The following is a 19,382-nucleotide window of genomic DNA, read 5'->3' on the forward strand; positions in this document are numbered from 1 at the left end:
AAAAAAAAAAAGCCCAGTAGCTGGAAAGGAAGGAAAAAAACCCACCACCCTTTGGGCTTCATTCATGAAAAGATCCTTTATATTATGTCCTCTTAGATCTGCATTAAAAAATAATAATAGAACGCATTATCTGGCAGCGCTGCTTTAAAGCAGCGGATAATTTACACATTAAAGTGAGATGTAGGTTTAAAAGTAGGAGTGTAGGATTGAATTAAGAGTTAAGAGACAGAATGATATAGTCCTGTATGAAGATGGTCTCAGTTTCCTGGGGGTATTGTCCTTCTGGTATGTAATGAGACTTGCAGATAACAGTCTGGGACTGTGGATAGATCAAGGTACAGCGATATACTGAGAATAGCACAGAAAGTAATGGCACTGGGGAAACAAATGAATGTGTCTGCTAGATAAACAACACTGAAAGTTCCTGTTCATCACCAAAGTCCAGGCCTCTGAAGATTAATATTTCATGAAAAATTCTGTGTTGGGTTTGCATGGCAAGGGTTTGGAAGCAGGGAGGGTTGCAGGGGGGGGGTTGACCTTGAGGGGGACCTGTGCTGGAGCAGGGGAAGAGTATGAGGAGTCCTCTCCTGGGGAGGAAGGAGCAGCAGAGAACATGTGTGATGAACTGACCACAACCCCATTCCCCATCTCACTCCTTCACTTGGGAGGGAGAGGTGGAGAATTCAGGAGTAAAGTTCAGCCCAGGTAGAAGGGAGGGGTGGGGGGAAGGTGTTTTAGGATTTAGTTTTATTTCTCATTACCCTACTCTGATGTGATTGGTAATAAATTAAACTAAGTTCTCAAGTCGAGCCTGTTTTGCCTGTGACAGTAACTGGTGAATGATCTCTCCCCATCCTTACCTCAACCCACAATCCTTAGTCATATTTCCTGTTCCCTGTCCAGCTGAAGAGGGGAGTGACAGAGCAGCTTTGATGGGCACCTGGCATCCAGCCAGGGTCAACCCACCACAAATTCTTACTTTTAGAAGATTCTTTACCCATGCCACAGTTCTTTTATGGGTTCACGTATTACAGGGAGGCATCTGCCATTTATCAAGACATTAATGACTAGTAGTTATGTGTGCAGATACTTTGTAACCACTGAGCTGCCCGACAACAGAGGTCACAGAAAGACAGATGGCTTACAAACCAGTTTAAAGACCTCTTTGCACTTTCTCATTTTAAGAGCATCAGCAGGGCTTCAAACCTTTTGATATTTCCACGTCTGGATTATTGTCCCCTCTTTAAAATTCCTTGTACCAGGGGGCTTCCATGATTTACTGGTAGTCTTCAAACAGAAAAAAACCTTCCTAACAGAACATCCATTGATTGCTACAGTTATTTAAAGGCTAACAATAAAAAAATCATAGACTCCAGTCTCCATCAAGGCAGCAAGGAAACAGTAATTGCAATTTGCGAGCCTCCTGCTGTGGGTAAAGGAGCTCGGGCTGGGAGAAAGGAAGCTCAGCGATTTTAGTGGCTGTCTCAGTGGATCTGGATGAGATGTGCCAATTCATCTGTATGTTATCCTGTGATAAGAGAATCTGTCAAGGTGAAAAGATGGGTGTGAGGTAGGAGTGTACCCAAAGGAATATCTTCTCTGAGAAGGACCACCAGATAAAGGCGTGAATGTATGAGAAGCTATATGGGAGTGTATTTGGTGGCTACTAGTCATGCCTCTCTGGGTAGACAGACCTCGAAAGAGGCGTTTTCTGCCAAAATGTAACAGCAAATAATATGGTTTCTTACCCCATATGTTTTGTCATACCCAAGTCTCGGAACGAAAAGAAAGTGGTAATGAGTTTTAATATAGTAACATGAATTACTCAACTCTTTTTTCTGCCAAAGGAAAGGAAGGTGGTACTGGGACAGCCACATCTTTTAAGAGTTTTCTTCCCCTATAACCAAGGGCAGGGAACAGTCATGTGGGATTTCCTTGTACTTAAATAAAAATGGGGATATGAATTAGCAGATTCCTAGCTTGGAAAACGTTTGCTCTGCCTTCAGATACCAACAACTGTGAGGTCACATCAGACCTCACACAAGATCCTCCTTTTCTTGCTGTTTTCCACACCATTCTCGTTTTGATAAGATGGGAATTGGTGCCAGCCTCCAAGAAGATCAATGATGCCCTAGATCAAGAAAGAGACGTGGACTTTTTCTCAGGTTCTTCAACAGTCTCAGAGCTGAATTTCACTTCCACCTTCTGATTTAGAAATATACATAGGTGTATATGGTAATCACTGTGAGACAATGCACAAATAAAAGAGGACATGAAAAAGGAGCTGCCAAACTTTATGATGGATGAGCCTCAAAGTCAATTTGTTCTCACGTAGCATCACACAGGACTACTACATACATAGAGTATCTATCAGTTTAATTCCAACAGGTCTGATTTTGTTCTTCTGGAATTGAAAGGGAGTTTTTCCTCTGATTTGCCGAAGGGTAGACTCAGCCCATTGTATATGAAGTTAATTCATTAAATGTAATTCTGTATTGCTTACTGTCTTTTCAGAATGCTTGAGGATGATCTGAAACTCAGCAGTGATGAAGATGACAATGAACAGGTAAATACATCTGTATAGGTGCATAGACCATATAATCTGACAAAGTTGTTTCATCAGTTGAATGTGATTGTATGTTGGTTTACTGTATTTGAATCAAAAGCATTTTGGGATGCAGCAGAATCCATTAACTTAAATCTTGCTTGCACATAGAACCTCTGTGGAAGGAGACTTATTCTTAAATAGGAGTGCATTTTGTCAGTTTTGCTGAATTAACTTTGTGAAGTAGATTAAATTAAACCAAAACATAACTTCCTAGCCTTGGAATTAGAACCCACACATGGCATCACCCAGGAATAGCTAACGTGCTCTGCATTTCTGTCCCTCATTGTACCAAGCTGTCTCTGGAACAGCTTCCACTTGTTTTGCACTCGATTTCTGAAATTGATTACTTGTTTGGAAATGGGTGTAAAATGACCACATCAGACCACCAGCACAACTGCAGAGTTGGTTTGCACTGTACAGTTGCACCTGAGAAGATTGGGTCTGTAAGAGTCCATAGTAATCCACTGATTCCCAATTGTGAGAGGAGAAAATCCTCTGTGGAGCTGTAAATCAGTACTGAAACTCTCTCAAGCTATTTGGGATGTTAATGAAGAATCATTTTCAGAAATCTTGCTCATATCATTCTCTATTCTTCCTACTTTATAAATATTTATGGATAATGCTTGGAAAGAAGGCTAGTGAAATTCATATTATCAACATTCCTATAAGAAAAAAAAAAACGAAAAAAACCAAAAAAAAAAAAAGAAAAAAGGTTTTGGGTTAAATTCCTCTTTCATGTTACTTTATACATGCAGTAGGCTCAAATGTTTAAACATCTGCAATGGAGAGGAAGATAATGCTATAATTATGCATAAGATCATCTATTAATCCTGGGAAATGTTAATTATAAGTCTGTCTTTCTTTCTTACTTATTTTTAAACTACCTAAATGTTCTCCTTCAAAACACCTAATCCCCCCTTTAGGGTCATGACAGGAAAGATTTCCCTTCTAGTGTCAGTTGACCCCTTAAGTCAGTTAGCACCAAGTTAGACTTGTGCTCTCTTCTGAATCTGAAAAATCAAAAGCCTGTACTTGTGCAATGTGATGTTGTATAAACGTGGTGGCCTATGAAACCAGCAGATTTCCTGATCTATTAGGAACTTGGCCAAATAGTCCTGTAAAGTGACATTGTGATACTGAGATGCCCAAAATACAGAAATGGAGATATATTACCATTCCACTGACTGTGCCTTCAAGCTTTAGCAGCTTCTGCCTTATCTCTTTAAAGGAGTATTGGAAATGGCAAAAAAGGTTGATCTGGCCCACTGATCAGGCACATAAACATTAGCAAAGTAAGTGCAGTGGTTTCTGACTGCAAAGTATATTCTCCAGAAGGTATATAAAATATTCATTCAAGAGGGACAGATCAAGGCAATTAGAAAATATGAACTTTACAGTGTTTATTGTTCAGCTGTGGAGACCAAGGTTAGAAAAATACTTTTTTGGTTTTTAACATAAAGATTTTGCAGCCAAATGACCATTGTAATTCAGCTGTACATACATGTGCATTCTGATGGGGAGAGAAAAAATTAAACCTCTCCACTCAAAATCATTCTAGCAGTTCATACAACATTTCTGTAAGGAAAATAGATTCTATGGAGTCATTGTCCTGATAATATTTCTGACTTTTTTTACTGTAGGCTTGAAGCCAGTGTGAAGCATGAGCACTAGCATTTGCTCATTTTTATCAGTAAAAACATAGTATGTAAAAATAAATTGTCTTATCTTTATTTCTACTTGTATTTCAAGGAAATTTAAATTTTTTGAGAACAGTGGTCAGTAGGGAGCCCTAGGATTTGTTCTTTGAGAGTTGCTAGGGACCTTTCAGTCTCTACACAGCAGGGGCAGTAGTGACACTAATACATAAATGCACCTTGATCTCAACTTTTAGTGAGTGTCTGTAGTATCGAGAGAGTTTGATCTATCAGCCTGTCTTCTGAGAGTACCAGTAGTCCATTTATCATGGTGGAAGACTGTTAGAAGCTTGTCTGCAAGAAACAAAGCTTTTCTGACTTACCCTTTCCCTCCTATGAATGAGCACATTTATATCTGCATTTATTTAGGGGTTCATGGACCTTGTGCTCTTTCAGGTGTTAAACTTTTCCCTCCTTCTCTCCCTGAGGAGAAACCCAACACACAATAGCTACGGTCGACCATACAATTGAGAGGCTGAACCCAGTTTCTGGATAGGATGAGAACTACCAGGTTGAAGTCAGTGGAAGGTATTTATTCTATAGATATCATTAGCAATGCTGTTACTAAACATGCTGCCCGCTTTTGGTATTCATTTGTCAAACAGGATTTTGGATAGCAGGAAATTGTTCCTAAGAGATACAAAAATGCTGTGGAGAAGCCTCCTTAATTTAAGTGTTAGGTCTTTTTTGGTTCAGGCCCACATGATGATGGCCTAGCAACATATATCACCAAGAAAAAGCTTCCTTGAAAGGAGGCTCTACACTTTAATTTCACCCTAGAGGGCTTGTGAAGCTTCAACGCGTGAGAGCTGACTAGAAATCCAAACCACTAGTGCCAAGCTGCTGCAAATTGCATGGAAACCCTGTGTATCCTTCCTTCTCCTTTCAGACTTCTGGCAGCTGTGGGCTTGATGTAGAAGTGGTCAAGTGAGTTGCATTGGGCTCTGACAGGCAGGAAGTCCAATGAGATGTTCATTGCAGACTTCAGATCTGTAAAGGTTTGGACCATATTGATCACTGCAATAGAGCATGAGGCAAGTTACAAGTCTCTGACCCCAGCTGCAAACTCCTGTCATCACATTTTGGGCTTAAAGAGACTGCAGTTACTGCCTACATATAAACGCACCCCACAGCATCTTCAGCACAGACACTTCGGAGCTGGCCATATGACACATGCGTTGTCCCATAGACAAAATGCTGATTCTTATGTCTCATTGTGAGTGATTTGGGATTAAAGACACAGAGAAAACGACAGGTTAGATCTAGAATCAATTTTCATTTACAGCTCAGAAGCAGTTATTGATGCTGTACTCGCAGTTCAATATAAGATCTAAAGATATAGACCTTGTGTTTCTCTTTCAATATAAGCAGCATAATCAGTGTCAAATATTTTTACAAAGAAAATTGTATTGACAGTTTTATTAAAATTGCTGTCTTTAAAGTTTTAAGTTATCCACAATTTGACCTACTTGAATGTTTTTTAATATGCACACTGACCAACCCAATAGATTTTATGTCACATATTTATAATACTAGTACACATCTGTGTAATGTATTATTTGAGAGATATCGTTACATTTAAGCATTGCCTGAATTGTAAACTCCTGTGGTATTGTCACTGAGAGGAATGTTGGCATATGTATTGCATTTAGAAAAATATTGGTGCCCAATATTTTTAGGTTGACTATGAGAGATGTAGTCAAGGCAGATGACAGCCATGTGGTTGGTAAAACTATTAGATGACAAGGTATTTCAGAGATGCTAATGTTAATACTTTTCTGTGAGGAAAGACAGAGCTTTTAGATGGCTTTATTATTCTGTTAAAAAATACATCAGAAATTAGGAAGAATAGTGAAGATTTTTAATTAATGCCCATTTCAGCTGAAGGAGCTTAGATAAAACACAGGTTAGCACTTTTGTTCTTTAAAGCACCTCTGTATAATTCAAATTAGCTTTGAGCTCAAAGGCATCCAAACGACTTGTGCCTGGATGCAGTATTTTAAGTAGCTGTAGTGTACCCAATTTTCTTCAACCAGCTTCTCTTTGTTCTTCTGCCTAAGGAATAGTCCTGTTAACCTTTGAAATACATGCTTAATTTAAAGCACATTGCTAGCATTCTGTGTGTTTTTGAACCAAAGAAACTTTGATACTAGTTACAGACGTACCCCATTTTCAGTATTTTATGTATAAAGTGTTTCTGGCAGAACAAATCAATAAGATGTTTTTCCGATCTACTTGATTTTTTTTTCCTCTTTCCCTTAATGATTGCCACTTTGTTGCCACTTCTCTGATAACCACACAAACAGAAGACATGCACATAATCCCTGGCCCTGCTTTATCATTTGTATTTTACACAAACAGAATTATTCTTTTTTTGCTAGGTTACTATTAGGTAATTACATACAAAATGTTTCACTTTGTAGCTCAGCCTAAAAAGGTGATCTGCCATAAACTGAGCTTTGAATTCTTACAATGCATACTGAACTTTCAAAGCCTTTCTTCAAGTTAATATTTTTTTAAGTTTATGGAATTCTAAGACACAGTATGGCTTCATCATATCGTGGAAACACTTTTTAAAGTGGAACAGTGGCCACTTTTCTTCTAACAATAGGTATCCTTTCCTGTTGTAATTTTTCCCATTTTTAGCTGGATCCTGAACAAGCTGTTTACCTCCCCAAGGTTTCTCTACATTTCCGTTTATTTTGTTATCAGCAGAAAGTCTGAAGAACAGCTCTTCAGTAATGACATCAATACTGCACACACAGGGAGAGAGGTCATCTTGTCAAAGCTATAGAAAAACCAGATGGATTAGGATGAAACTAGGTGCAAAATAACTTTGATAGAGTCTTTTAATGTAAACAGTTTATCTGTCATTGGGTTGCATTGAAATCCCAGAGTGATGCAGCATCAGTTGTAGCCACAGCAGTGTGTGCTTTCATAAAGAACCCACAGCCTAGTGTTTAAGATCTATAATCATGTTTTGTAATTGTAAGGAAATGTTTTCATTGTGCCATTAATGAAAACAGAAGCTATTAGGATAATACAATCATTCTCCAACCTTGTCAGTCTATACCCATGAAAAATCCCTTCATGACGATGTCTCTTCTTGCTACCTCAGTCCATTGTAATTGATATTCTAATTATTTTATTCTGCACAACACTAGTTGAAACAACCATACATCATCAACTGTATCATCAACTATGTAAAATGAATAGTCAAGCTTCCCTTAGACAAATCTTTGGTAATAAGATATTTGATGGCTGACATGTCTAAGGTCATCATTCACATGGTAATGACATAGGTTCATATCATATATTTGTTTATTATCAGCAGAAGCTTTCAGTAACCACTCTGAGATCTGCAGTTATGAGGAAAAAACATGCCACACCACTGAAATACGCAATGTTATCAAATGCTTTTAACCTGTTCAAATTCACTGACTCTTATGTAATTGTTTCTGCGCATGTTGTTATTGTGGAGGTCATCCATCAGCGAGGAAGGGGATTAGTGCAACCCTCAGGACACATGGTTGCACAGTACTACAGATTGACAATGATAAGTTTGCCCATGCAGGTTGCAGTCATGCTCTTACCTGGGCTCTGGGACAGAAGCTGCCCAAACCAGAACAGGAATCAGAGGAGCCACATCCCTCCCACTGACTTGCTTTTCCCATGGGTTCCCAGTATGCAGTGCTAGTTCAGTGTATCAAAAATCCTTCGTCCCAGTAGAGAAAATAATACACGAAAAGAAAATACTAGCAGGTAGGCAGCCTTAACTAAGGGAGAATGGAATGCCTTAGTTGAAAAGATGGGTAAATACACCTGCAAGAAGTCCTCTCCTCACTTCGTCACAAGTAAGCAGGCATATCGTAGCCCCTCAGCACTCTCTTCAGCAGATGCTTGTTGCAGAATGGCTCCAAGAGCAAGGCCATGAATCCTTGGAGGCCCTGTTTGGGCGCCATTTGCCGACGGCGAGGAGAAGCAAGACATGACAACCCAATAAGAGTGATAAGCAAGCTTCTGCTTTATTCGTGTTGCACATCGCTTATATCCTCATCGTGTTAATTATGCCTACGAGTCATAACAGCATTGGTTAGTTCTAAACTGTTATATTTACATTCTCCTCCCACATACAGTTCCTGTTTTCAAGGATCTTCCTCATTACATCAACTGCAACTTAGCTCCTCGGTACTTTTCCCAGAGCTCAAGGACAGTGTGCCCTTCATCTTAAGTCACGTACATGTGAGACCTACACTTTGCTTTGCTCACGCAAGGCCTTCAAGGATTCATGGCCTTGCTCTTGGAGCCATTCTGCAACAGATGCTTCTCCTGGCTTTAGTTTTTCATGCCACCAGCCTGAAGCAGCCAGGCTCTCTCAGCCATGCCTTAAGACATCATTCACCTAAAGGAGAGCTCTAAAAAAACCTCAGTGTCTCCATCACTAGTTAAACAGAGGTGGAAAGGCCAATTGCTCCTCAGCACAGCCATAAGGACCAGACACTGGAGACCTGCCAGCCTTTTTGGAGTGGGAGGGAGGAGAAAGATGCAGCTTTCAGTCCACAGAATGGGTCATGTGCTCTCTGTGTGTGCATGCTTGTGCACACATTGTTTTTTTGTAAAGGAGTCTTCATTATAAGCATGGAGGAAAAATATGTTTCCCCAGGACCTCTTGCTATGTATGCCACTAATGCAAAAGCCCGATACTGTTTTGGCAAGAAGCAGAGGCAGCAGCAGGTGAGATAACTGATTGACACCCACATTGTTATGGTTAAGAGAAAAGCCAAACTTCACCGTCCTGTCCTATGAAAATAAATCTGAAGTCTGGTATCTGTGGGCCATCTTAGTGCTCAACATTCATTAACCTGTCCACATAGGAAACATTTATCTCCCTTTTCTCCTCAAAAGGAGAGTGTGATTTTTATCATGAATGCCTTATGAAGCATTTTGGTAAAGAAAGTGCTGGCTTTCTTACACTGGCCATGTGCAGTGTCAAGTCTTTTGTAAATGCCCAAGGAACCATCTGTGAACTTCAAAATCTAAATTCTTGGGAGTTTTTACACCAGTACAGTGCTAGTGCTGGCTTTGAGACTGAAAGGGTTGCAAAAGTCCAAAGGAGGGACTCATAGGTGGCCAGAACAAGCATATAGTAGGTGATGAAAAGGGCATGATAAATCCAGTAATTAGCTTCTGTCAGCCAGAATAAGGTGAGAAGAAGTGAAAGTTGATCTCCCCTGGAGGTATTCCAGAAGGAGAACAGTAATGAGAACTAAACACCTTCATTTTTCTTACTATGAATTCATCTGCTGCTGCAAGGTTTGCTGGGGTTGGAGGTGCTCCATGCTGTGCTGGCAGGATGAATCTTCCCACAGCAGACCTTCTGCCTGCTTGTGGGGACATGTCAGGACCACAGTCTGACAGTGCAATTGATTTCGACAGGGTGCTCTCACAGAGAGCGTGCCTGCTTTACAAAACTACTAATTTCATGACATTATTATTAAATTTATTTTTTGGAGATGTGCAATTTAGTAATCGGGTAAGTCATTTGAGCAATGTACTAAAACAGACCAAGGTCAGCAAAGAGTTATTTCATGTGTGTTTACCTCTGTTACCTCTGCTGCCTGTTTGTAATAGATTTAACATCCAGTATAAATGTAATGTTCAGTATAAATTAAAATCCTCAGTCTTTAGTCCTGCACAGGAAATAAATGGGTGGTGTGAACAATAGCAACATCAATTCACATCTTCCCAGCACTGCCACTGCTGGTACTCTTTGACTCTGCCCTTTTGCTTCTCAAGTCTAGGGAACTATTCATTGATTTAGAGTAGGGAGCAGACTAAGGAGAGGACTTGGACTCCCGAAGGAATGAGATAAAGGCCTTTGCCACAAAGGAAAATCTAAGGGCATAAACTGCAAATGAGCAGGGGTAAAAGGGGCTCATTCTGAGATGTCTGCCTATTCTCCTTTCCGTTTTGACACAGCAAGTTATAACTCTTGTGATCGTTGCAAAAGTAACAGTCAGACATTGCACACTAAAAAAATTGCCCCTCATTATAAGACCTCAAAAAATGTCAGCACTGTTCAGGTAAGTTTCAGGGATGGAGATACAAAGGAATTACTCTTCTTCGGTTAGAACTAGGAAACTAGAGGAATACAGAGGTTGTGGAGAAGTTTAGAGAAGAATTTCTGTTTCTCTTAGAAGTGTTTACTAAACTTTTCCCTATTTCTTTTGCATCCTTAAGATTTTAATCATGTGATTAACATGTTGAAATGTGGCTATGGAGTAAATGAGACAATTAATGGATTTTAATTTATTTATTTGCCATCTGGAGGGTTGAACCAAGGACACATTTTAGAAAAATCATCAGTAAATAAGACAACAAATAATGAGGTTTATTCCTAAGTAGATGTTTTATATTTCATAATAGGTTTATGATCCTAGGTCATTTGTAATGAATTTGTGCCAAATTATTTGCTAGGAAATTATTTTTCAAACCAGAATTCCAGTTTGATTTTTTTTTTTTTCTTAAACTTGGACCACTCAGTACAATTTTCCCAACTTTTTCTGTCACCAGGGCTGATATATTTGTTTTCCAAATAAACAATTCTGAAAAATCAGGCCTAGCTCTAGCCAGGAGTTGTTTTCTTTCCCATAGAACTCTGCAATGACCAAGTCAATTGGTATTGTCAGAGCATTTGAATGTACTAAACTTCATGAGACATTGATTAGCATTTGTAAAGCAACTTGGCAATGTTTTGTAAAACTACAAAAATAGAATCAGTAGAATTTGTAATGTCATATTACAATTTCTCCTTTGTTGGATGAAGTTGTCAAAATTAGTATAATTAGGAACTTCCCAACGAAAGCATTTTTTTAAAGATTCCAGCATATATCAACATAACTGGAGGAGAAGGGCACTGTTTTGAGCCTCTTTTGTCAGGATACATTGATACTAAAGTCCTAAACAGGCATACATGTTATGTGACTTGTCTTTGAAATAAGTCCGTTCACTGACAGAATGTCATAACAGTTTGTATTGTAAAGTTCACCAAAGACACTGAGTAAACTAAAGCCTGTGCAACAAAAGCGACAATATTCATAGTACCCACACGACCTAATTTAAACCCAGCTCAGGTATGTCTATACAAGCAACAAGCACTCCTTGGGGTGTAGTACACATTCAGTGTGTGGTGGTCTTACCTCCATTTCTTTAAAAAACATGGAATACTCCTTCAGGAATGGGAAGTGGCCACGTTTATCTTGCACATTTTCTTAGTTTGATTGGCCTGAGGGAAACATAGGGATTTGGGAAAAAATGCTGGCAGAAGCCCAAATTCATCTCTTGTTGCTCAATTAACAGTTCTCTTACATCAAGGATGAAGGTGACTCCTAACCCACAGGTAGACTGGTTTAGGTTTGGTCACTTAAACTCTGTTTTTCCTTTTAGCCAGCCTCCATCGCACCAATTGAAATTAAATTTCCAGTATTTCAAGTATTCTTGAGCATCTCTCTGTGAAGCCATGAAAGTTACTGCATTGCGCAAAGCAGCGATGAGAAGCTCTCTCTGGTTTATACACAGAGTTCAATGAACTGTTCTGATTTGTAGATAACACATTTGGTAACTAGATATTTAAAAAAATGGATCTTAGCTGATCCATCTCACATGTTTGGCTTCTGAAAGAAAAATGCTCATTTTTTAAAAATACGGTATGATGAGGAGAGAATATTCTCCATTGGTTTTGGTCCTAGGCACAGTAACATTGGACTTGTCCTCGAGGTGAGACTCACATAGAACATCACACACAGGATCTCAAATATAAGATTGCCAACTTCATGTCAAAGGCAGTTAGCAAGAAAGAAATACAATCTCCTCTGTTGACATTAGGGGACAAGTAGAGCAGAGTGTAACGCGCGAAGTAAAGAAGGGGGAAAAAAGGAGCATAACACACATTCATGCATGGATCATCACATTCTAATCGTTGAGCACTTCTGTTTGGGTTTTCTGATTCCCAGCACAGTTTTGGATGGTTTGTTTGCTGTGCACTACATTCTTGTCCTCCACAGGAAATCATAGCAGTCTGTGCTTGTTTGCATGTTTACTGTTCTGTGTAATAGTTAAATACCTGCTAAGAACTAAGAACCTGTGGTGGTTCTTGAACTCAAGCTGAAAGACCTAGTGTCAAAATAAGGTATAAGCAACATAAGAGGTAGGAGTCATTCGCAGTTTTAAAAGTCATGGGAAAACATCTCTGGGCAAATATTCTCTAATAGGTGATCCTGTATATCTTACTGCTTTTCATGTATTCTTCATCATCTTCCTTCTTATTCAACACTAGAGTCAGCTGTTGAAATAAGGTCTTAGAGAGCAGAGGCACAGTTATGGAAAGGCCATAAATGTAAAATAAAAATCAGAAGGAAATTGCAATTAAAGTGAAATGATTGTCTGGTTCACTCTGGCTTCCATTTTCTAATCATCCTAAATTATTTTAGTGCATGTTTTCAAGCTCAAAATTAACAAAGGTCCCATGATGTAATTCTCCTAACACCCATTGAATATTTCATTATACCAGTCTGATTTCATTCCAATCTTCTGCACATCATCTCCCACTCAGGGCGTAATGTTTAGAGACCTTCTACCGGCTCTGTTTCTAGATAGTACTTTTAATACATGAAGTTTTGGAATTGTTGTGGATTTAAACCCAGTTTCTTATTTGAAAAGAAATATAAAAAATAACTCTTAAAAAATGTTTTTCTTTGAAATATCTTAAATTAATAATGTAAAGCTTGCATCAAGTCTAAAACAAATCAAACTCAGTCATGAAGATGAGAAAAAGGAATTATTAACTGAGTAGCAAGGCTGATGGAGGCTCAATGAGATCATTTTGTTCAGAGATTAAAGGCGATGAACACTGAAATAGTTGAGGAGGATGGCTACGAACACATCTGACTAGAGCTGCTAAATTCAGTAATGATCAAAAGTTAATTATCAAAGCAGAGGGAACTACTCAACACAGACAATTTGAGTCAATAGCTAAGCAGCCCAGAAAAAAAAAGTAATTTGGAAGGAGTATTTTCCTATAATGAAGTTATATAAAAGACGTACATTTCAAAGAAACCTGCCTAAAACATGATTGCGTTCTTCCTGATCAGAGAAAAATAATTAGCTCTAATTGACAGACCTGCTACACACCAAATATTTTCAGATAATATGTTTCTGCATCAAAGCTTAACGTGTAGAATTACTTAATGTCACTTTGATTTTGCCTGCCTTTATCTTCTGCACTGGGCATGCTCATGATACCGCAACAAATACACTTTGAAAAATGAATGAGCAACACCTGTAAGACAAATAAAAGCAGAAGGCCAGATCCTGCATTTTTGTCTCAGACAGAATCCCTGACATGCATTCTGTGCTGTGTTTAACATCACCACAAACCCACTCAGAGGCAAACTGAATCACTTGTAATAGGAAATGACCAGTTGCTTGACCATCCAACATTAAACTATGATGGCATGTAGATTAACCTGAGAGTTTGCAAGATTTTTTAAAGCTCTTTGTGAATGAACCTGTGTGTGGAGGACCCATGTGTCCCTCCAGCATGTGTCTTTTCTTAAAAGTTAGGAAAGTGCCTTCTCTCAGTAACAAAGGGATAAAATGTGGAAATTCCTCATGTAAAAACCTAAGGAAAGATAAGTGCTAGAATCATCATGGTCCAAGATAATAGCATATATCTGTAATTCTTCTGAAAGCTACCACATTTTTTTCAGGGTAAACAGTTGCCATCAGCGCAGCTAAGTAATCAGAAAATCAAATATCCAGTTTAGACTCTACTCTTTAGTATTCTGTGACTTTGACATTGCCAATTCTTACTCCCTGAAATATCTTCCTCTTCTTTAATCTTTCATGTAAACAGCTTAGCTCACACCATCATGCACCTACTTCCCAGAATATCTTCTGCTATACTTTGTATTAGAATTGACTGCATTATTATTTACTTGTGATCCTAGACACTCTTCACTCTTCTGTTCTCTTTTCTTTATCTGTATTTTGGTATCAGATTTTGTGTAGTGATTTTTGAATAATTCAGGGGGGAAAAACTGATTTAGATGCAAGCTTCACATGCTTGAACTCAAAATTGTAGTAGCCCAGCTATTTGGTATATAAAAGGGTCAAGCAAAATACCATTGTACAATCAAAAAAACCTCTGCCATTGTGGAAGGCTCTTTATGAGCTTTAAAAATAATCTGAGCTCTCTGTAGGATGGGACTGAAATTGGCGTTTAGTGGGAGGCTTGGGAAACTGAAATGCCATTTTTGATGGTGTTTTAATCCATTTTAAATGAAGCATTTTTGTGTTGCTACATGCGTTTTATTACTCAGAAAGATTTCTTAAAAACATGCTTCTGACTCTGTATTTGCACTCCTGAAAAGGGGAGATTTGGGAAAGTGTCATTGGAAAGAGGTGCAACTCGCATTATCTCACTAGTGAGGCAGGGATCCCAGTTCATCATATGCCTGTTTGAGAGTACATAATTAGGTTTGGGTCTGTAACACTTACTTGTACAATCTCGAGTTTAGCATTTCCTGAGGTTTAAATGTTTTATTTAGCAACCCTACTGTACAATTAGTATAATTGTTTCCTATCATGCATTCATTGATTTATTCTTTAGATGGAAGATACAGTCCAAATGAAAAAGTCCATATTTTATTTGCACACTGGGAGCCAGCCCAGAGGATTGCTGTTTTCCCGTCTTAGCTCTCGCAAGCTCTAATTCCTTCTCCCATATTTTAAACTCATTATTGGGGATTTCCATGGATTTAAACACAGATTTTATGTTTGCTATGACTGGACGCAAAAGTGCCAAAACAGCAGGTATTTTGAAAAATAGCCCTGTTGTAGCGTCCAGAGGAAAACTCATTCTGGCAAAATTTGGAACCCAGTTGTGCAGGTCCCAGAGGTTTCAAAAGGTTTTCATAAAAGATTTAATTCCTCAAAGGCAACGTGAGCATTTTTCAGGACTGCTAACATTAGCAGTTCCTATGTGGGAACCTTTTCATTCCCATCCTTAAGCATGGCAGAGGTTAAAGTTCCTCACCAACCCCCTTCTTAATTTTGATAGGCTTTATAAAAATGTCTGTGAATGTAATTAAGCATTAAAACTTCCCCTACTATAATAGGTTTATGGATCAGTTGTCTTAATTCTGCCTTTCACCGCTATCCGTGCTTGTAATCTCACTAACCATCTGACCACTTTCCGTGTTTAAATCTATTACAGTCTGGTTCTAGCAAATGCTAGGAGTTCTTTGAAACGATACAGCCACATGAGTTTATTCAAAGGCGATGTTTCAAGCCTTCTTGTGTTAAAACATCATTTACTTGTTCTGGGAAAAATCAGAGGGGGGATGCAAGATTGTTTCAGATTACATAATTGTGCCACAGAAGCATTAATAAAGCATAAAACCTCCACTAAAATCTCGAGCAGCTTAACCAGTGTGATAGACTGGCGCAGCTCTGCCATCGCTGCCCCCAGCTGTGTTGCTTAGCAACATTTTAATTCAAGAAGAATCGAAGGAGATGAAATCCCTGTGGAGAGGGAAACAGAAATAAGAGGGCCGTTGACAGATGATCTGAGTTGTTTCTTCTAATATACTGTGAAGATCACTGGCTCTTTTCATGAATGATAAATGGACTGTACACAGATCAATGGGTTCAGCAATAAACTGGAACCAGGCTCCATGTCTGAGGTGGTGCAGGCCGAGAGGGCCAAAGATTTACTCATTTAGATGATTTGGAGTGTGTTTTCTCAAAGTTTTCACGAGAGGAAATTGATCTAAACATTTGGTCATCCCTTGCCCTTTCCTGTTGCTGGTGAATAAAAACTGTTTTGGAGATGGAGTCCATTCTTCCCATTATTTTTTCCTGTTGTTGTTCTTGTTCCAGATATGGATAGATAGCTTGTGACAAAGGGACCAGACCTCAGAGTGGTAAATGAAGTAATTGCCCTGAATGAGCAGTACCTAAACACTCGTGGCCTTTAAAACCACGCTGATATCACAGACTGGGGCAGAAGTGTTCAAAACCTCTAGCGCTGTATTCCTGAAGAGTGACGTATGCACTTCCAGAGAGCATCCGCGGGTTGAGGTTTGCTTGCAGCTTGGTTGTGCTTTGGTGTGTTGCCTAATTATTTGTTTCCCCCACCCCTCTTCTGTTTACAGGCTGCCGAAAAGACAAAATTGAGAAATATTCCTGTAAAGTAAGTTATTTTTATATCCATTTGAAAATGCTAGTCTAACCAAGTTGTATACGATCACTAAAAAGACTAGGACAGCAAGAAGGGCAAGGAAAGAGATAATAGAATTTGAGATGCCCCTAATCATAGCTATAAAATGGTCAGTATCAGCGAGGAAAGCTTTCGATTTCTCATGTGTCCCTAATGATCGCACTCCCCAAGTTTCATCCAGTTTCCATAAACTAATGTGTTGTCTATGAATAGCTGCCAAATAATATCACAGTCATACTCAATACATAGTGCTCCTAGCCTTGGGGATGTTTGTACATGCTAAAAAGATTATGATTTTTAATTGCAATCCTTGAGGAGGTCTGACAGAGGGGAAATAACTAGGAATGTGCCAAATGATTTCTAGACACATGGGAATATTTTGCACCTATGTATCAAGGCTTTGCCATCCTGTTGATTAAGAGCTCTTTCTCACTCCCTGTGTGCATCTCATACCATACACACACGAATGTTTCCGCTCTTTTCAGTAGGGCTGTGTGAAGGATGAGCAAGTTACTAGGGAGCAATTTCAAGGGCATTTTATGGGAAGTTCTTAAATCTTAGGGCACTAGCGTCAACACTCAACCATATATCATTGAATTAAGAAAGTTGCTATATAGATGTCCTGGCTCTTTGAGAAAAAACATTTTCAGTTAAAGCTACCAACAGTCAGTGATTCAGTTTAAATAATGAATACTCTGGTTTTAATGGACTCTTATGTACCAATAAAACACATATTTTTAGCTTCAGCAGGAGGTGATCATTGCAGCTTTAACTAAGTCGCAATAACTGTATATTCCTGTTATAGACAGGGGAAATGCTTTTATTTTTATAGCAGTTTGCTGATTATGCTGGCTTTTGGGCTGGAGAGGTTTTGTATTTGTAAGAACATGCACTGACAGGACTCACAAATCGTTGTGGTTTAGCACATGTAACAAAAGAATACAGTTCTACTCACTTGGCTTCCATCATGTATAGACATTTGCACCTTATAAAGTGAATACAAAATGTGTATGAGCCCTCATTGGAGTGATTAGGCAAGATGCAGGGTAATCATAAATCACTCTATGTTTCATTCAATCTGATAAAAATTAGAAATAGGATTCAGCAGGGACCTGATAGCACATGAAACTTCTGATAAGACAAGGGACCTCTCTACAGGGCTAGTTCAGATTCAGTGCAAGCTGAATTAAAGTCATTGTTAGTTGTTGGTTGCTTAATAGCAAATGTGAAATGAGCTGTTTTCACCTCACATTCTAGAGAACCCAGGAGTTCCAAGGTGATGAGAGTCCTGCAGAACAAATCCAAAATAGTTTTTTATCCTTCATTCACTTTTGTTTAATATTTTGAGTAAACTTCTCAGGAATGGCTCTGCTGAATTGCATTTTCCTACATATAACAGAGACATGATCCTTTCAGTCATTAAACAGCATGTATGTGACACTGATACCCACTTAATCCACCAGGATGATTTGAGAGTTGGGGCAGAAGGGTGATTTAGGTTAAATCGTTCCTTTACAGGACTTCAGTAACTGTAACATTTTGGAATGGAAGAAGGCCAGATGAACATTCTCACTCTTTCCACCTGCATGGGCACATTTCACCCTGTCATATTTCCCCCGACTGGTTGTTTAACTTCTCTTTGATTTTGTTCATGGTGGCAGCTTCAATTAGTACCTTAGGGAACCCATTGTGCATATTAATTACACTTTGCATAACAAAACAGCAGAAAAATCTGCCTAGTATTTTTCAGTGGCATGTAACTATTTAAGGTACCTGTATACAATTATGATTGTGTGCTAAAATACTGCCTTTCAGGGCAAAAGTAAGAATAGTGTCTGTAAGATAGCCATAGTAGATACAGATTGCATTTATGTAAGTGTCACAGCCACACTTAGTACATCTCATTCTTGTCTAGCTTTTCCTCATTGGTTTTGCAGCTCTCAAAAGTCAAAGAGGATTCCACTTGAATTGTAACGTTCTTCAGAAATGCAAAATAAAGTTGGTAGCTTCCATTGTCATAAGGGCTGAAAGCTGTACAGATTCCTTTTACCATATGTGACTTAGCACATAATTTTTAAAAACACATTTCTGTTAAGACATATGTGATAGTATACTTCTGCAAATATGAATTGGTTTTGGCTAAAAGCCATGCACTAATAAGTTGAGTTGGATCTAACTGCATTTGACATCTGTTACAATATATTTTTTTACATGTATAAGTATACATAAAATATTCGCAGTTGTCATTAGCATAAAAAATTCCCTTGTTTTTACGTTGTGCTGACATAGTTCTTGTGTCCCAAAACTGCAGTCAAAAATCTCTCACTTTTAATGACTGTGTTTCTGTAAAGTCCTTGGACAGAGCCTAATATTAGTTTAGGGACATGATGAAGATTTCAGAAGTAGTCTGTTTACTTTTCATTGCACAGTTTATTAATGTTGGTGATTTAATGTCTGGGAGGAAGTTTAGTGTTCTTTTTTTTTTTTGTTCTGTTGAATTCCTGCAGCCCTTAACCCTATTGGAGGGGGAAAAACATGGAACTTTCCTTACTACAGTTCATTAAGGCAGCCAAGTGGCTGGTTTCTTGATTTTCAAGTATCTGTAGGTGCTTAAACTAACTGGTGTGAGCTTCCTGAAGGCCAAGGTAGATGCAGGTGTATTTGGTTCCTTCAGAAGGCTTGGTCACAATTGCATGTTGTTCGTAGCACTACAAGACACTACACATCCTTAGGAACTCATTTTTATGTATTGGTAGCTTCATCTGACATGATATTGTTACAAATAAGCACACAGAAAAAG

The 19,382-nt window shown here is 38.7% G+C and overlaps 1 protein-coding gene across 8 annotated transcripts in view; it reads left to right on the top strand.

Annotated features, from left to right (window-relative positions):
• AFF2 (ALF transcription elongation factor 2) overlaps window positions 1-19,382 on the top strand; it is a 368,508-nt gene that overhangs the window by 273,381 nt on the left and 75,745 nt on the right. For all 8 annotated transcript variants that reach the window (XR_009725983.1, XM_061356781.1, XM_061356774.1 and 5 more), the window contains 2 exons: window positions 2,515-2,566; window positions 16,518-16,555. Coding sequence is in view for 7 of the 8 variants with exons in the window: in XM_061356781.1 (XP_061212765.1) it covers window positions 2,515-2,566; window positions 16,518-16,555 (90 nt within the window). In the remaining variant the exon portion in view is untranslated. The remainder of the gene's footprint in view (window positions 1-2,514; window positions 2,567-16,517; window positions 16,556-19,382) is intronic.

The sequence above is a fragment of the Neopsephotus bourkii genome, unplaced genomic scaffold, assembly GCF_033783945.1.
Source record: "Neopsephotus bourkii isolate Nb327-2 ecotype Australia unplaced genomic scaffold, CSIRO-AGI_Nbou_v1 NB_867, whole genome shotgun sequence".
NCBI classification, from domain to species: Eukaryota; Metazoa; Chordata; class Aves; order Psittaciformes; family Psittacidae; genus Neopsephotus; species Neopsephotus bourkii.